General features: G+C 32.5%; 4 protein-coding genes across 4 annotated transcripts; 1 reads left to right on the top strand and 3 right to left on the bottom strand.

The window, feature by feature from the left end:
• Window positions 1–1213: 1213 nt before the first annotated feature.
• LOC106768455 (GTP-binding protein SAR1A) lies at window positions 1214–3425 on the bottom strand. Its single transcript, XM_014653630.2, has 3 exons — window positions 3017–3425; window positions 2778–2909; window positions 1214–1702 (listed from the first exon to the last, which is right to left on the bottom strand). Exons 1-3 carry the CDS (start codon window positions 3143–3145, stop codon window positions 1382–1384), a joined length of 582 nt encoding a protein of 193 aa, XP_014509116.1. The 5' UTR covers window positions 3146–3425; the 3' UTR covers window positions 1214–1381.
• A 1531-nt stretch (window positions 3426–4956) lies between these two features.
• LOC106768454 (GTP-binding protein SAR1A-like) lies at window positions 4957–7355 on the bottom strand. The gene is made up of 3 exons (XM_014653629.2): window positions 7030–7355; window positions 6807–6938; window positions 4957–5556 (listed from the first exon to the last, which is right to left on the bottom strand). The coding sequence occupies exons 1-3, from the start codon at window positions 7156–7158 to the stop codon at window positions 5236–5238; spliced, it is 582 nt and encodes a 193-aa protein (XP_014509115.1). The 5' UTR covers window positions 7159–7355; the 3' UTR covers window positions 4957–5235.
• A 556-nt stretch (window positions 7356–7911) lies between these two features.
• LOC106767639 (60S ribosomal protein L29-1) lies at window positions 7912–8680 on the top strand. The gene is made up of 3 exons (XM_014652571.2): window positions 7912–8054; window positions 8141–8244; window positions 8381–8680. The coding sequence occupies exons 2-3, from the start codon at window positions 8143–8145 to the stop codon at window positions 8462–8464; spliced, it is 186 nt and encodes a 61-aa protein (XP_014508057.1). The 5' UTR covers window positions 7912–8054; window positions 8141–8142; the 3' UTR covers window positions 8465–8680.
• Window positions 8681–11040: 2360 nt separating this feature from the next.
• LOC106765435 (dihydrolipoyl dehydrogenase 2, chloroplastic) lies at window positions 11041–17847 on the bottom strand. Its single transcript, XM_014650056.2, has 15 exons — window positions 17343–17847; window positions 16974–17120; window positions 16457–16591; window positions 16194–16302; window positions 15468–15592; window positions 15089–15214; window positions 14928–15008; window positions 13060–13122; window positions 12897–12971; window positions 12752–12830; window positions 12572–12672; window positions 12170–12283; window positions 11840–11953; window positions 11647–11718; window positions 11041–11387 (listed from the first exon to the last, which is right to left on the bottom strand). Exons 1-15 carry the CDS (start codon window positions 17661–17663, stop codon window positions 11340–11342), a joined length of 1710 nt encoding a protein of 569 aa, XP_014505542.1. The 5' UTR covers window positions 17664–17847; the 3' UTR covers window positions 11041–11339.
• Between the last annotated feature and the right edge of the window lie 714 nt (window positions 17848–18561).

Raw genomic sequence — 18561 nt, 5'->3', positions numbered from 1 at the left:
GTGTGTGGAGAGAATAAAGGCAGAAGCATTCAAAATACTTATAATAAAAGTAGAAGAAGATATTGCATAATAATTCAAATTATTTCAAAAGATTTGCAAAATCATATCATGTTTTTTTTTTTTTTTCTTAAAGTCATATACATATAACTTTTAGTTCAAATAAAACAAGCCCTTTCATTTTGCACGCAACTTCTACCTTCGTTTGAATGAAGCCGGACATAATTATAAGTATATTTCTTAATCGAAAATTAGAGCAGATTATTAGATCTTGCGAGAATGATTAAAGATTAAAATATGAAAGACATAATTTTTTTAACGTTGTGATTGAAATGTGAGTAACTTTGTTCGAATACACACAAAGAAACCAACGAAACACAAAGAAACCAACGATCAAATACAATCTTACCTGTTTGCCCCTCTTCTATACTACATTACTCATATAGAATCTTTTTATATGTAAAATATGTAACTTATGTATATTTTTTCCGAAGAAAAAAGTCACAATCCATTAAGTTATAGCTATAATTGATTATCTGTCTTCCGGAGGGTGGTAATTAATCAAGTGTCTTATGCACTTCGTAAAATGAATTTAAATGAATTCGTAAGATAATAATAATAATAATAAATTCATGAAATAATTATATTTAAAAATAATAAAATGATAATAGAAATATAATAATTTATAATCTAATAATTAAAATTAATTTATATGATAATTTGATTAGTTTGTTAAATATATCATTTTGTAATTTTTAAAAACTTATAATATTAATCAAATTATTCAGAAACACCTATAAATCTCCTCAATTCTTTTCACTTTTCACTCTATTTCTCTTCATTCCAACAATATCACTTTTCTCCCTCTTTTCATTTCCTTCACTTTCCACTTCTTTTAATGATCCATGAACCTTTGATATACAACATTTACTCGTTGTATTATTATCAAATAAGAATAATTCTCTCATCTAATAGGATATCTATTTTGATTTCAGAATTGTGTTTTAAATTGTTTTCTTCAAATAGCTCAAATGGGTACCAAATTTATTGCCTACTTGGAGCTACAATCACTTATAAGACCTCTTTCAAGCCGCTTTCCTTGAAAACGTGAGACTGTCAAAAGTATCCTAAGATTACCTACCAACCACCGAAAACATTCTCCTTGTGACCGATCTGAACCAATTTCCCCAAGATTGTCAGCTAAAACGAAAAGCACTGTCAAAAATAGTGACATTAAAAGCCATTATTTATTACTCCTGTAATTTCAATAACCTATACAGAACAGCAACACAAGGTTATATATTTCATAACAAAAAGTAAAACCACCACATTCAAGCATTCAATTTACACGAGCATATACGTCTAGAAACACACTTGATCTGTTCTATTTAATGTACTGAGAGAGCCACTGAAAGCCTTCACCATATCCCATCTTGCGGACAATACTGCACATGAACACCTCCAAAGGACGAACATTGGAGTCAGACAAATTAACCTTGCCCTTGCCTGTGGTGAAGTTACTCAGACCCATGTGATAACGTAGCTCATCCTCTGAGGCAGCATAAGGTATGTCAATCTTGTTTCCCAATATAAGGAAAGGCACATTTGCAAGTGACTCATCAGAAAGAAGTGCATCCAACTCCTTCTTTGATTCTGAAAATCTTTCTTTGTCATATGCATCAACCAGGTATACAACAGCATCCACCTACATCATCATGATATCACTATTCAAATTACAATTCCTAGTATCACAATAATATGATAAATTGAATTTGGATTCTCTATGGGTTTTCTTTGCCGTCCCTCTGCAGTGCCTTCAAAAAACACTCAGACACTAATTTTGATATTTTAACATATAATAAAAAGAATTTTAATATACCAACAGTATATTTTCCATACCCAACAGAGGACAGCACCAAAAAAGCAGCAAAGAATCTGAACTCGGATAAGTTTCATGTCCATGTCAATGTTTGATTTGAGAAGTAGATGGCTACCATGTAAGTAATTTTACATATAGGTTTTAGCCTTCCTAATACTCAATTGACCCTACACCTAAAACCCCATCACTCTTCCTACCATATGTAAGCAGCAAAAGAAGCCGTGCAGAAAAGATACTTCCACAACCAGGTAATAGACGTTAGAACAATTCGTGTTAAACCAGATAAAAAATCTGCACTAAGCAGCACTGTTTTCCTTAATTGGCCAAAAAACCAGCTAATGCCAATAACTGGTAAAGGGAAAACAAAAAGGCAAGATGATTCAGATTATAGAATCAGGCATTGGTACACAGTTCCAAACACTGTTTTGCAAGAACTACAGATACAACAAGCAACAGTCCTTGTTTTGACAGAGATCAGAAGGATATCAATAAATAAAAAAATTACATTGTTAGAATTGCATTGAAAATTCAAAGAAGCACAGTTTCATTTTCCAATAAAAACAAATATTTTAATCAACTAAAAAAATGACACATTATCATCTCTTTTTGTGCATTTATTAAGCATTTTCCTTATACAATATATACATCATTTAACATTTGCCAAATCCATACTCAAGTGACATGGTATTTACAAGACAGGAAAGTTCGAGCATGCTTTGAACAATCAATTGAAAAACCTAATAATAAGATGTAAGCTCAAATTACTATCCTAATACACCACGCCCAATAATACTTACAACAATAGTAATGAACCAAAGTCATTCAAATGTCCTGTACTCATAAACATGAAACTTAACAAGAAAATGAAATAACAATTGAAAAAAAAAAAGAATATACAAACCTGGGCGTAATAATCCTTCCAAACCCTACGAGCAATCTGGTGGCCCCCCAAATCGAAAGCCTTAAACTTTATCTTCCCAATACCCAACTCCTCTGAGGTGGGATATTGAGTAGGTTGATGCTGAACTAATCTCTGCACAAATTGAAGTTATCATCAAAGAAAACCTTCAAATTGGAATAATAACCCAATAACAGGAAATCACAAAAAGCAAAGTTAAAAAAATTAAAAAGAAAAAAAACCTCATCTTTGAGCATGTGAAGCAAAGTGGTCTTGCCAGCATTATCTAACCCCAGGAACAAAATCTTTGCCTCCTTCTGCCACAGACCAAGACTTGCCAAAATTCCATAGAACCAATCAAAAAGAAACATTCTTTCTTTTTTATAATCTTCCTCTCTCACGGAAACCTTCCAAAAGTCGTGTGAAAAATAAACAACAAAATATCCAACGCCGTCAAAGTCGCCGGCAACTCCAACCCGCGAACCCAAGAGAGAAAACTAAACTTCCTAAGTAAAAAAGAAGAATCCACAGAGAAACCAAGAAAACGCAACGCCAAAAGAACCGGTTTTCTTTTCTTTTTCTATTCTATTCTCTTTATGTTTTTTTGCCTTCAGTTACTTTTCATCACATTGAATATATATTGAGGAATTGTGGTCACCGGCCAGGCCGGTGAAAAATATGGGCTGAGCAGTCGCAGAAGCAAAAATGTTTTAGAAGATACCGGAGTAGCCTGTTATTGGGTGAAAATTCCAGTTGTCCGAATTTGATTGGTTGGTACGCGTCACTGGGTTGAACAGTTTATATATATATATATATATATATATATATATATATATATATATATATATTAAATAATAAAAACAGAGATTTTTCAGAACATGTTAGCTCCAGAAGAAGCTAAAGAAGAAAACAAAAAAAGAATGGCGTGAGTGAAAGAAGTTTTTCAATTCCTTTCAACTCCATGAAGCAAATGTACTGCATTAAAATGTTGCTTCTTTCCCAAGTATTTTTCTCTTTTCATCAATTTTTGTTTTTTTTTTTTTTATTTTGTTTTTTTTTTTTTTACTTTCACACAAATTTTACATTAAACTCAATACTATTGATCAATGATAAGAAAAAAAAATGGTAAAAATAAATCTGTGACATCGCGTTTATATTATACATACATATATTTAATTATTTGTAATATAATTAATTATTTTCTCATAATCAAATACGTTAAAAGTCGCTAAATTTAACTTTCAAAATGCAACATATTGAAAAAAGCAACATACATAATAATTTTTTTAAATGGTGCAACAATTCTCTTTTTATTTTAATAAAATATAAAGTTAATTTAATTGTGCGTTGAACAAGTTACACTACAATTTGTATATAAAGTAACAAATTATATAGATACACATATAATAATCAAATTTACCATACATATATATTTTATATAGTAAAAATAAAATTAACATGACATATTAAACTGTTTTAAGAAAATCAGATTTATTGAATTTAGATATTGACAACAAAAATATTTTTATTAAAAAATATACGCCCAAGAGTAGCCATAATAATCCATTGTGTATAATATATTAAGAAATCATTGTGTATAATACATTACAAAATTTTGTAAGTCTAATGAATTTAAATAAACCTAGACAATAGCATGTTTATCTTTATGTAAAATATGCATAACTTCTTCACTGTTTACAAAAACTACAACAAAAATAGTTTGAATTTTTTTTTTTATCAATTTACTCGTTTTCAAATAATTTAACTTCCAAGACTACATTATTAACCATTTTTTCCATATCAATTTCTAATTCTAATTTGCTGGTAATCAAGTTATTTAATAATCTTATCTAAAAGATCACATAATTTCATATTTAATAAAATCAAATTCTATTATAGTTAATAAAAAATAACATACATAGATATTGCTACCCCTGTATGTCCACATTTTTTTATAATGTATATATAATTTAAAGATTATATAATCTATAATGTATATAATTTTAAAAAATAATGTATATAATTTTAAAGATTATATACATTCCAAGCATATTATTTTACTAAATCATAAGTTTTCCATTTTCTAAGTCCTTGCCATGAGACATGCACAAAGCAACTCTCTATTTTCATATTTCTCAAAAATCATCATCAGATCACAATAGAATGAGACAAGAGAAAATCGTTGCAAAAAATGTGGAAGAAGACATCACCAGATTTATTAGTGTGTTCCTTAAAATCATACATAGTCCCTACAACAGAATCCAGTGTTTCAGACAGAAAATATCCCCCGACAAGAGAAAACTTCTAAAGATACAAATTGTGACACATAACATCACTGCAGTTGTATCAAATAATCCAATGAAAATGAAATCATCAAAAGCAAAAACAAAGATAAAACCTCTTCTGATGTAACTGCAGACTGTGCTAGTAGATCAAAGAAAGGGGGAAATGATGACAGAATCTACTTAATGTACTGAGACACCCACTGGAAGCCATCTCCATATCCCATTTTGCGGACAATGCTGCACATGAACACTTCCAGAGGCCGAAGGTTAGACTCTGTCAGGTTCACCTTCCCCTTCCCTGTGGTGAAATTGGTCAGACCCAGATGATATCGTAGCTCTTCTTCTGATGCAGCATACGGAATGTCAATCTTGTTCCCTAGCACAAGAAATGGAACATTTGCCAATGATTCGTCCGAAAGCAAGGCATCAAGCTCCTTCTTTGATTCTGTGAACCTCTCTTTGTCATAGGCATCAACCAGGTAAACCACTGCATCCACCTGGAAAAGCAAAGTGAGTGTCAAGTCTAAACCATTTTCAAATAATTCTAAGCACCATTCCTGTCATTGCACATTAAACAGCCATTGATGAAGAAACTAGGAAACCACCATCATCAATGAATTATAGCTCTATGGAAGACTACCCTTGCATTGCACACTTGCAGAAAAAAATTGTGAAACAAAATATATACTTGAACTGAGAACGTTGATAGGTTATGACCATCAAACTGATTTCATGCTTATCTTATTCAATATCTCGCTGCCTTCACGACTAGGAGAATGCATCAATTTAGGATTTTCACTACTTCTTAAATTGAATAGATGTATCTACTCTAGCTCTTTCAGAGATCTATAAAACCTTTATCTGTGTACTCTTTTCTTTCTAAAAATCATCAAGAATATGTTAGGCATGTCAGGAAATATACTAGTAAAGCACACCCTACCCTACAAGGTTGAAAGAAGTGTCATCTGTAAAATTTTCACAGACAACATTTACCTCTCGTGAATCAGACCATAAATACAATTTGAAATCTAAATCAGTGGGCACATATGAAAATCAAGTAGGGTTTCAGAACAGCAACAGTACATCAGCAAAATATGACATGAATGTAGAGTAGAGACAAAGCAACTCTTATAAAAAGCTAGCAGGCATATCAAATAGGAAGTGAACAACAATGAATAAGACATCCCTACAGCCACTGCATCTTCAAAACATCAACAAGTGGGCAAGTCCAAAGACCTTCCATTTAGGAAGAGAGGAAACGTTTGACCAAGAATCAAACAAGAACAATGTTCAATCACATCAAACAAAGAGCAAATCTTCACTACGAAATTATCCGGAAACATTTGAAAAAACATGCACATGTATTAGCAGGGGGAGTGATTAGTGACATAGTGATGACAAATGCACCTTAGCCACCTGAAAAAATCGACCCCTTTCTTCAGAAGCACAAAAGTACCATTTCCAGAGGCAAAATATCAAGATTTGAAAAGAAAATTCACAAATCCACACATCCAATTCCAACTAAAAGCAAATATTCCCAAGGCGCTAACAGGGACAATGCACTGACTATATTAAATAGTAGGGGGCATAAATGATATCCAAGTAGGTCTAATTTTTATTATAAGGCACTACCGTCTCGCTTGAAAGAAACTGAAAAAACCCATCAAGTTTTGCGTATTACAAGAATTTATCATTGAAAAGGAAAAAAATCCGAAATTGATAACCCAAAATGATTGAAGACATTGACCTTGGCATAGTAGTCTTTCCAGACTCTACGGGCAACTTGATGACCCCCCAAATCAAAAGCCTTAAACTTGATCTTTCCAATGCTCAATTCCTCCGAAGTCGGGTGTTGGGTAGGCTGGTGCTGAACTAATCTCTGCAATTGAATAAAAAAGATGAAAACTTTTTCCAGTAAAGAAAAATAAATTAGAAAAATAAAAGGGTATCTAACGTCAAGGAAGAGAAACCTCGTCTTTGAGCATGTGAAGGAGGGTAGTCTTTCCGGCATTATCGAGACCGAGAAAGAGAATCTTGGCTTCTTTCTGCCAAAGACCGAGGGAAGCTAGAATGCCATAGAACCAGTCGAAGAGGAACATGCTTGAATTGCAGATGAAGGTGTTGTGTCGGTGTTGGGGGAGAAACGAGAAGTCCCAGATCGAAGAGGAGAAGGGAAGCTAACCTAGATCCCACCAAACCGAGTCTTAGATTGATTGTCTTTTTAGGCAATTAATTCAATTCAGCGTTTGAAACGCATGTGGTAGGAATGCTCCTCTTTTTTCTTTTTTATTTTCTTCCAAACACCACGTCTAACTAGGAACAGGGAGGGAGGGACCCATTCCTCTAAAACAACTTCTCTACTGTGACTGTTATTTTCATTCTATGCAAAAACATACATACTTATTATTATAAAATAACACTATGAGTATGACTGGATTAAATGTTCCTAGAAAAATTTACAATTACAATGACTAATAAAGTAAATCTATTTAATTATTATTCATAAACTATTAAAACATAACTCATTGGATTCAATCAAATTTGTTAATTACTTAAAAAAATACACTAAAATCAACTATTTTAATGAAGGAACTTCAATAAAAATTAATTTTTAAATCATTTGAAGAATAAAATAAATAGAGATGTGAGTTATTCGATAGAATTATAAATTTAAAAAACAGAAAATATATTTTTTAATATCAAATCTCAACTTCAGATATAAATTACCTCTCATCTATCTCACAAAGCATTCAAATCAACTTTATGTTTTTTTTTTAATGATTGGGCCTCATGCGTCTTGTCTCATGGGCCGAAAGCCCATCTCTCCCCTTACAGCAACCCACGCAACTTCCGATAAGCAAGGGTATTATCATTATTTCAGTGAAGGCCTTAGGGTTTTGCCTCGTATGGTGGTAAGATATATATAGCTGTCTATTCTTCGCAGAGAGTTCTGTTCCGCAGAAAACCCTAGCGCAATCGGATCTTCAAGATTAGGGTTCGATCTCTTGGATTTTATTTGAATGTTCACTCTTTTTTGTGTTCCCTCTTCTTGTGTAACTTTTTTTTTTCATTGAACTGTAGAGATGGCAAAGTCGAAGAACCACACTGCTCACAACCAGTCCTACAAGGCCCACAAGAATGGCATCAAAAAGCCAAAGAGGCATCGCCACACTTCCACCAAAGGGGTACTCTCCTCTTCTTCTATTATTGGTTTTTCTTTCTTTATTGAGTTGCGTTTACGTATTTTCGGATAATTCACATTTATGCATAAATGTAATTGTTATTTTTTTTTTAATGGTTTCTTGCTGGCAATAACTGCAGATGGATCCCAAGTTTTTGAGGAACCAGAGGTACGCGAGGAAGCATAACAAGAAGAGCGGTGAAACAGCCTCTGAGGAAGAGTAAAGTGTCACTCTAAAATGGGGCTATGATGATTATCTTTGATTTACTATTCAAGCCCGGGTTGTTTTGTGTCAAATTTATCCTCAGTAGTATAGTCATTTTTATGAGTTATTTAATCCAGAGAATGCAGTACTTACTCTTATAGCATCTTTGCTTGTTTTTGTTGTGTGACCTTTGAAATTTTATCAATGGATTATTATTTAGTTGCTTATGATTTCATTAACTGCTATAGAATGTTTACGTTTGATGGTATGCATGTTAATGGGTACATTTTGCATATACTCAAGGAGTTTGATTATTCGTAGCTAGATGATTTATTTTATGTCAAATTCATTACTTTACTTTGTTATTATAAAGCTAAGGAAAAGAATCTTTCATTTAAAACTGTTTTGTGTTATGATTTCATCTGGGCAGGCGGAGAGATGGGATTTTTCGTTTACTAGAGAAGTTTATTGTTGTTAGGGAGATGATTCTTTTTTGGTCAAATATATCTAATATCTCTGAACACAGTCTAGTGAATTCTTTTATGTAGTTTTTTGGACTGTTGGTTGCTTTTTGCAGTGATGTTGAGTAGCTTTTTTTTCATTTTAAATGTGTTTGTTTTAATAATTTTAAAAGCTTTTGAACTATCCGAAGATTTTAAGTATAATTTTTAAAAAGTTTGTTAGGCTTGATTTAGTTATTCAAGTATAGTTATTCCAGTATTGAAAAATGATGACAAATCCTTGGTGTTTTTAATTATGACTTCATCCGTTAGTCTATGTAATTTTGATCTTTAGTTTTATCATGACCCCTTATGTTTTATGCCAAGATTGTTCTAATGTATAAACAAAACCAAAGAAATAGGTTAAAGATCTATCACACTTCAACCAACCCAAGCTTTATGATTTACTTAAAATTGTGATCAAGATTTAAATATGTAAAATTGCTAATCCTTCATAAAATACTCCAATGAAATATATGTATTAGAGAAGAAATACTATTTTTTGAGTATACTATTAATTATCTATTTCGTAATAATTTTTTAGAAATGTTGATCGGGGAAATGTATTATCTAAATGATTACGTAAATATATTTTCTTAATCAGTGCCCCCTGTCATTTAACTTATAATTTTAATTATTTATGCAAATTGTCGCGTGTTGTCTTGTTATTAGTTTACAAAGTAAATAAAAGTCCATACACATTTGAAAGTTGTAACTGTTTGATTACGATCATTGACCATTTACAAGTTTTTTTTACACGTTACAAAAGTTACGCTTTGTTGATAATTAGTTTTTCCCAGACAACGAATTTAAATAGTACTGTCATCATTCGTTATATGCAAAAGTAACTACTATCACATATTTAGAAAAGTATTTAAATTCGTTAAGATTTTTATATCATTCAATAAAGATACTTTTTATATATTACTTTAAATTCTATTAAGAATATTGTTTGAGTTTAATAAAAAACTTAAATTCAGATTTATGGATAAAATTATTTTTTGAAATAGTATTATTGAATGAAATCTAGGGAATTAAAACTTTCTTATATTCAAGTATTTTCCTCGTATTTCAATCTAAGGGATGGTATTTTGTTTAATTTTTTTTTAAAGATGAAATGTTATTGAAGAGATGGAGCATTTGGGCACTTTAAAATGAGTTTGTAATTTTTTTTGTCCATAGGAATTAAACAATATAAGGGAGTTCATAACCCTACTCAGTCAACTGAGAAATTAACGATTTTGCTAGTTAATATTTCATATGCCTAAATAACATCATCATATTTTCTTTCTCTATTCTCAATCTGGTTGGGATTATTAAGCAACACTTTTAATATGGTTGAATACGATAATATCGTGAACAACTTCTAACAAGCTACAAATGAATAGCTAAATGGGGAGAAAGTTAATCATTTATCTCATAAATCAGAGTGGTTGAGTGTGTTTGAAACAATTGTAATAATGATATCATTTCAATAATAAGTATATACAATTTATAATCAAATTTAGTTTTTGTTAAATTTGTTGAAAATGAGTTTAAAATCGTTATTTTCGTTTAGATGAAAAAAAAATGTTTTTAAATAATGTAGATTAAACATGTTTTACATGCCGCCGTAAAATATAAAATATATTAAATGTGTCTCCAGAGTATTTTAATGTTATCTTATTTACTCTCACTGTTTCAATATATGTATGGCGTTTAAAAAAAAATAGTTTATTCAATTTATATTTACAAAGTTCAAGATAATATTATGTATTTTTTTTATCAGTTATACTTTTACCTTTTACCACTATTAGTTTAGATATATGTATTTAGCATAATACAATGATGAAAAGAGTAAAATCGAAAATCTAAATATTTTATTAAAGTAAAAGAGATATTGCATTTTTTAATTTCTCAAAAAAAAAAAACACTTTAAAGGACACTTGAAGATGAATTATTTGTCATTGCATCATATCATATGCAATACCAATAAATAAATATTGACAGAAAAATTCCAATCTTTACGTGGTGAATGTGCCAACAAGCATAATTTGGAAAACTGAATGGTACACACGGATTCGGTGCAAAGCTTGAATTACTGAAAAAATATGCATTTCTCAAAAAGGTTTTCTCATTGACTATAATTAGATGAAGCAAACTAGTTTAAAAAATGCAATAATAATGAAGATAAGCATCTTTTACAGGCACTAAGAATAGCAAGTAGAAAAGAAACCAGAACATGTATTCTTGGGCGTTCATCCATTATCAGGCCATTATTGATCTCCCTCCTCCAACTGTTCCCCTCATTTACAGGATTCTGAGTGTGTTGTCTTCCTCCTGAAGATGCATTATAATTTGGAAGTCCCTAGTACAAGTAAATTTCTTCAAAATTTTATACTTTGTTTGGGAAGATTAGACTGCAACTGGTTCACTTACTGGGCTAGAAGCTTGTGCTTTAACCTGTCTCAGTAATATAAAATGGCACGTATTAATACACATGCCATATTAAACTAGCTGTCTGTGCAAGTCTGAAGGTCTATGTTCTATGTTTCAACTCTTAACCCCGTATTGTATTATTAACACCCCCCCAACCCTTTTCCCAGATCTCGTGTTATGTTTAAATCAAAAGAAGAATTCGCAACCATTAATTCACTCACACCAACTATGGCATTGTCTTAGTTGGCTATAATGGAATAGAAAATATTACGGATTAGCTTACCTTTGCTGATTTGAATAGTTCGTCAAGAACCTCGGACAAGGTTGGATGTGCATGAACTGCAAATTTTATGTCCTGCAGTGTACCACAGTGTTGAAATTTACCAAACAAGCAGCCTAAGATTCGACTTCAGGGCCATTATTGATAACTAAATGCCAGGCACATACATAAATGACAGCAACGGTAGAAATTTTACCTGAATACGTGTCCCTAATGCTATAGCATTGGATGCTTCATGGATGAGATCTGCTGCATGCAAACCAAAAATATGAACTCCCAGTATCTCTCCATTGTCAGGCCTGTATATCAACTGCAAGAAATCATAAATGATATTTAGCAATGTCAAGTGGGTGAGAACAGATAAATAAATGCATCCACAGAAAATGAATGTTTGTAGAACAAGTCTCGTGACGAAATAAATATGGCACTTCTAAAGTAACTAATAGAGGGCTCGACAACAAATTTCAGAACTTTTATAATCTTTCTATACGGGAATAGTAAAAGAGGAAAAACACAAAATTATAACCTTGGCAAGTCCCTCTCCTTCGTTTTCTGCTAGGGCCTTCGTGTTTGCTTTAAAACTTGTTTTGGCAACACTTACTTCAAACCCCTCTTTTTCCCCTTTCTCCCTTGCTTGAGGCTGTAGATTTTATATTTGATCACAACACATAAGAATTCAAGTAAAGAACTACAAGTAGTAATTATATTGTTGTATAAATATTACAAGAAGAAAAAGTATGAAAGGGTAAAAGATGGAAAGAAATTTAACCACAGATGAAAGCTTATAATTATATTGTATAAATAATACAAGGGGGAAAAAGTATGAAAGGGTAAAAGAATAGAGAGAAATCTAACCACAAATGAAAGATAACTCATTCATTATAACAAGTTGCGGTGAATGACACATCAAAAAAAAATTATGATATACCTCTGTTAACCCAACCATGCTTATTTCAGGATGAGTGAAACAAGCAGCTGGGATGCTTAAATGATTCAGCACATGATCTCTTCCAGTAACTTGTTCAACCACTGTTGGACAAATTTTTCATCAAATGATATTGAAGCCAAAACTATAACTTGTGGAAAAATTACATCAGTTACCACTTACCTGAAATTCCTTGCGCACTGGCAGCATGAGCAAGCATCATCTTGCCATTTGCATCACCAATACAGAATAAATGCGGCACCTGACATACCAAATCTTGTCAGTAACAATAAGTCGGAGAGGGATAATTCAAGAAATGGAGACAGACCAGTTTGCCATTTGCATCAATTACACGCATGCGCTCATCCACGGGAACAAAGCCACGCTGTGTTACGACATCAATCTGCAGGTACAAGTTACCAAAAGTATTTGATTACTTTGTCAGAGAAAATCTCTTAATCCCAAAAAACATCTCTGATATAATTGCTTACATTGTCCAATCCAAGATTTTGTGTGAATGGAGCCCTGCCAGTTGCTATTAGTGCAGCATCCACCTGTAGCAAAGCAAAGGCAACCATTAGTAAATAATCTGAAATAATTAAATATAAGGTAAAAGAAATGGGAAATCAATCTTCAGCTGGTTACATCTAATCCTAATTAATTAAGGAAACAGATCATAAAATATAATGAAAAAAAATATTCCTAAGTAATCATCTAAGATAGTCTGCAATTTTTTAAGATGCCATAATGATATTATGACATATTTTCTAGATATTCCAAAAGTCTTGCTTAAGCTAAAAGCTCAGAGGACTTTAAACTTTATACAACTGAAAAATCCACAAAAAAGAAAAAGTAAAAATTAATATCGTGCCCAATGATACATAATAGCATCTAAGGAAGGAAACAGGCCAAAGAAAATTAAGAAATAATGCAGTGCATGTAATTGCATCTATGGCCAACAATGTTTTGAAAACTAGACCAGTCATAAACCGATCATAGCGTGGCTTCAAGGTTTAATGGTTCAACCGGGATTAAACAAGGGTCAAATCCATATTAATAAAATTATTTTTAATAATTAAAAATACACAAAAATAATATTACAAATATATAATATCGAAATTTTATGAAGCTAAAAACTAAAATAAAACATAAATTGATAGATTCTTAACATTTAAAGTTAAAATAAAATGTGAATCATAGATTGAAATTTCAACAATATACAGCAGTACTTATTAATAATAACAAGTTTATATGAGGAATAAAAGAGAAAATGACTGATATTTTAAGTTGATTTTCATTTTAAGGAAAAAATGTTATAATTGTCATTTCTTTATGTTGAACCAATTTTTTTCCCAGGTTTGATCGTTTGAATCAAACAGTTTGATATCAATATTGTGCTAGACCACCTTTATGCTGAGCCTGACAGGAGACAAGTTCCGGTGGGACTGGTCGGTACAGTCCTGTTTTGAGAATCGAGACAACCAGAAACATTGTTTGAGAGAGATTGGGCAAGAATATGACTAGGACAAGGATAGGGCTGGCATGAGTCATGACCAAAATAAGTCACCATCAGTATGACTCACAAATGGTAAAGAAATCATAATCGCAAGGATCATTATTGAGATAAGTTAGCACCAGTATGATTAATTTGTGAAAATGCACAAAATAGAGAATCAGCTCCTAACTTGGTCCCCCCTAAATTATATGTTAATTTATATCTTAACTTTAACTAATATATTACATATCCTTGTAATTGTAAGAAGTTGTTTTCTTCTCTCGTCATCTAATTGTAGCCTGATACGTTGATCAGACCAAATTCCATAATACAACTATTGTTTCAATTTCCTTGTGTTAATTTCATTGCTGGTTCTTATCGCAGGCCAAAGGAGTCAAACAGAGACAGTACGATGGCAGGCAGAGACAATGAAGGAGAAGGTACAGTGAGGCAAACAATGGTGTAGGTGGAAGGGAAAAAAGGCAGCAAACACATGAAAAAGGCTGACCAGACATATTCCAGTGATTCCTTTCACACTGGCGAAATTATGAAGTTTAGGTAGGGAAACACGGACAATACTACAGTGATATGGTGTATCATAACATATATACTAAGCACCAGCTCCTATTTATACTTATAATAGACTTCTAATTCTAATTGAATTAGTTAAGTTAGAATAAAATTAAAAATAGTGAAACATGACAACTACCCCTAAGAGATTCTAAGTTACAATAACAATATAACATTTTATATATTTTCTAAGTTCTCATAACAATTAATAATTTTCTCCCTCGTATGGGAGAAATGTTAACAATTAATGATACATACATAAACCAAAAAGTTTTCTAGAAAAGATTAAGTTACCTCCAAAGTCTCCTTTGGCTCCTTAGTTTTTGCATCAATAAGTTCGATCAAGACAGGTTTTCCATCCCTTGCAGGTGTGATCTATATATAATAAACATGAGGACTGTTGCGTCTCAAAGTAGCGAAACAAAATTATATAAAATGTCACAAGATGTAGTTACCTTGGTGGCGAAAACTCCAGTATGGTAATCAATATTCCGGGGATTTATAAGGACCCTCTGAGCCAACTTGCTAATTTCAGGATCAAATCCAGGCATAAGTTGATCTAAAGCCTCTACAAAAGTAACCTGCATAATACCAATTACTACTGTATCTTTTCAGTGATAAATTGGGGATCATGAATTTTACAAATAAGGAAGTAATAAAAAGAGTACATATTTGTTAACTTTTTGGACAAATAAAAAGTATAAAGATCAATATGATTTAACAATACATCTACATTTTTCTGATTTCAAATGACGGGATCAATTATTTGTAAATATTTCCCAAGTACAAAAGGTAATGAAAAAAGAGAGAAAAAGTATCACAAAGATATGGTACCTCACTTCCAAGTGCTGTATAGACATCACTGAATTCAAGGCCAATATACCCACTTCCTACAATTGCTATCCAATCAGGAACAGACTCCAGTTTAAGTGCATGGTCACTGGTAATCACAGTCTTCCCTGAAGATAAATTTTGCAAATGTTTCACTAAAGAGTAATTATACATAATAAATCTTATAAAAGTTAGAAAGATGGAAAAAATAAATAAAGGTACAAGGTTTGAATTTATCAAACTTGTGTCATAAATTAGGGAGAAGAACCCTCATGACAAATATCTGACAAACATTAAAATTTCAAATTATATGGAAGCTAAACTATACATTGAATATCTATCCTTATGTTTAGAATATAGGGAAGTTTTCTGAAATATTTAATTGCCAAAGAGATAATGATCGTTGCAGGCTACCTCTGAAAAAACAAATGAGCATATCCCTTCCCCTAAAAAATGAGTACAGATAGGACTGCGTGAATCACTGAATTGACTTTTCAGATTGGAGATAAGAATATCTCTCTACACTGAAGAAAGATTTTCCTTATGCAAATGTCAATAGAGTCTATTATCCTACCTACTACCTGAAAAAGAGTATCTCCAATTTACAATTGATCACCCCTTTTTCAATTGATAGCGGTCTAGTTTCTACTTCACTGTAGCTGGAAGGAAAGCCTAAAAGACATTGAATTCAGTAAAACTAGAATGAGGAAGGAAAACATTGATATATACCATCAACTTCGATGCCCTTTGGTACAAAAGGAACAGACCCGGTAGCAATGATGATATCTTTAGCAGTTACTACTTTGTTTGAAGAGCCAACTTTCACCTTTTGAGGGCCCTGCAAAAGTTTTATTTCTAAATCAATTTCTTCCAATAATTTGCTATTTTCAAACATTCCAAACTCAAAGTAAGTGATCATACTAATATCTATTTAAGCATTTACAATTATAATGCCATAGAGATCTCACAGCATAATATCAAAGTCACATTACCAATATGGTTCCAAAACCAGTAAGTATGTCCACTCCAAGCGCTTTCATTGAGTTGGTCAAATTGTTACGAATTTTTGAAGCAAGATTATTAGCATGATCAGCGACTCCTTGTCTGTCATACCCAGCCGCAGATACCTAAAGCGAGCAAAAAAATAGAGAAAAATGATCATGTAACTTGCTCTACACTTCTACCAAGAGATAATAGCATTCAAAGAGTTTAGCAGTCTTGTAGTCAACCGATCAGAAATCAGTGTTCACATCACTTTCAGATATTATAAAAATATTAACCCTTCATAAATTACCTGTGGTATGACCGTATAAGATAATTATTCTCAAAGTCAACAATATTGGTGATTGAATGACACAGTAAAATTATTTTGCCCTATCAATACATAGCATATTTTCTTATACAAACCTTACCATGCACCTCTTTATGTGATATACAATGTTCATTTTAATTAAATTCATTATTCCGACATCATTGCACAACTATTGGCACATAATACAACGCTCTCACCTGTAAGCCGAAGGACTTCAAGTGATGATCGCTCTTCAGTTCTCGCATACGACCACTCACTGCCAAAAGAGCTTTCGATGGAACACAGCCTCTGTTCACACATGTCCCTCCCACCACATCTCCTTCCACAATTGCGGTTTTTAAACCCTGCAGGTATTCCGTTAAAACTCTCATAAAATATAATGCTAAACTCAAGTCGCTTCATCACACAATCAGCATTTCATAAGGGCTATCTATTTCTGGATTGATTTTATAAAGAATAGTCACCACATCAAATATCGGATTAGTAACTTAGTTTTGAATTTGATTATCGGACTACGAATCTCGCAATAACAAGTCGGAACGTGTTCATGTTTTCCGAGATCGAACCTTCTCGACGGCATGAAGCGCTGCGCCGTGGCCACCAACGCCGGCGCCGATAATGAGCAAATCGTAGTCGAACGATTTGGGAGGGCTGCCATTGGTGGAGAGCGCGGCCGAGACTGCAGCGGAGTGAGGGCGGCGAGGGAGGTGGGAGTGGTGGCGGTTGAGAGAAGCAGAGAGACCTGAATCAAATGCCTCACGCCGCAAGCCGCAGAAGCGGAGATTGAGAGGCGTGACCTCGGGGACGTGGAAGGAGTGGCGTGATCTGGAGACGGTGGCGGCGGAGGAGGAGGTGGCAGAGAACGAGAGTGAAAGCGAGGATTGCATTTTGAAGGAAGAAGGAAATGGAAATGGTGAAGTGTAGATGTATGGAGAGACCGAGATCTGAGAGCGCTAAAGAGTCCAAGAGTATATGAGAGAGAATGAAACCTCGAGGAGTCCGTTGGGAGTTAGGAACAGTGAAAAGGGAGAAGAAAGTGGCGGAGAAATCAAAGAGCGGTCTATCAACTACTTTTGTTTGCTTTGAACTTTTCGTTATTACTCACATTTTTTTTTCTTTTTTTTCCTCTAATTTACCATTTTTTTTATATTCAACAATTTATCAATTATTACTTTGTTAATTTATGACTTATTTTTAATTTCTAACATTAATTTTATACTTATTATAGTAGAACAAGATTACGTTAATTCCTCAATAATACTATTTTTACAATTTATAAAATATTTTAAAACACAAATTTTGATAAAAAAATAAAATAAATTATGATAAAAATTACAAGTATATAAGTTTAGATACAGAGAGAGGTATTATTTACGAGCTCATATATACTGTAATAAGAATAGTGTAGCATCCCAAAATATATAACTTTTATATATATATATATATGGAATGCATCAATTCATGATAAAGAAAGCAGTTAAGAGTATATCATTAATTACATTCAGGAGTACAATTATCTAAAGTTGGCTGAGAATTTAAACTTAAGTACAAGTTTTCATGATTCTCCAAAATACAAGACTGAATAAAAGTTCAAGGAGGCCTAAAGAGCGTATTCAAAATACAGATCATAATGAAATAGAGGCTATGAGTCTTTCGAAACAAATGCCATCTAAAATAAGTACTAGTAGGAATCCTAAGAACTAGGAGTTGGGTCTTCTGTAGTCTCCAAGGCTTGCTCCAGAGGCACGTCATCAGCTACTGCTCACATCCAAAGGATTGGATGAT

This window comes from Vigna radiata, chromosome 7 (genome assembly GCF_000741045.1).
Source record: "Vigna radiata var. radiata cultivar VC1973A chromosome 7, Vradiata_ver6, whole genome shotgun sequence".
Classification (NCBI taxonomy): Eukaryota; Viridiplantae; Streptophyta; class Magnoliopsida; order Fabales; family Fabaceae; genus Vigna; species Vigna radiata.
This window is presented reverse-complemented; position numbering and strand designations above follow the sequence as displayed.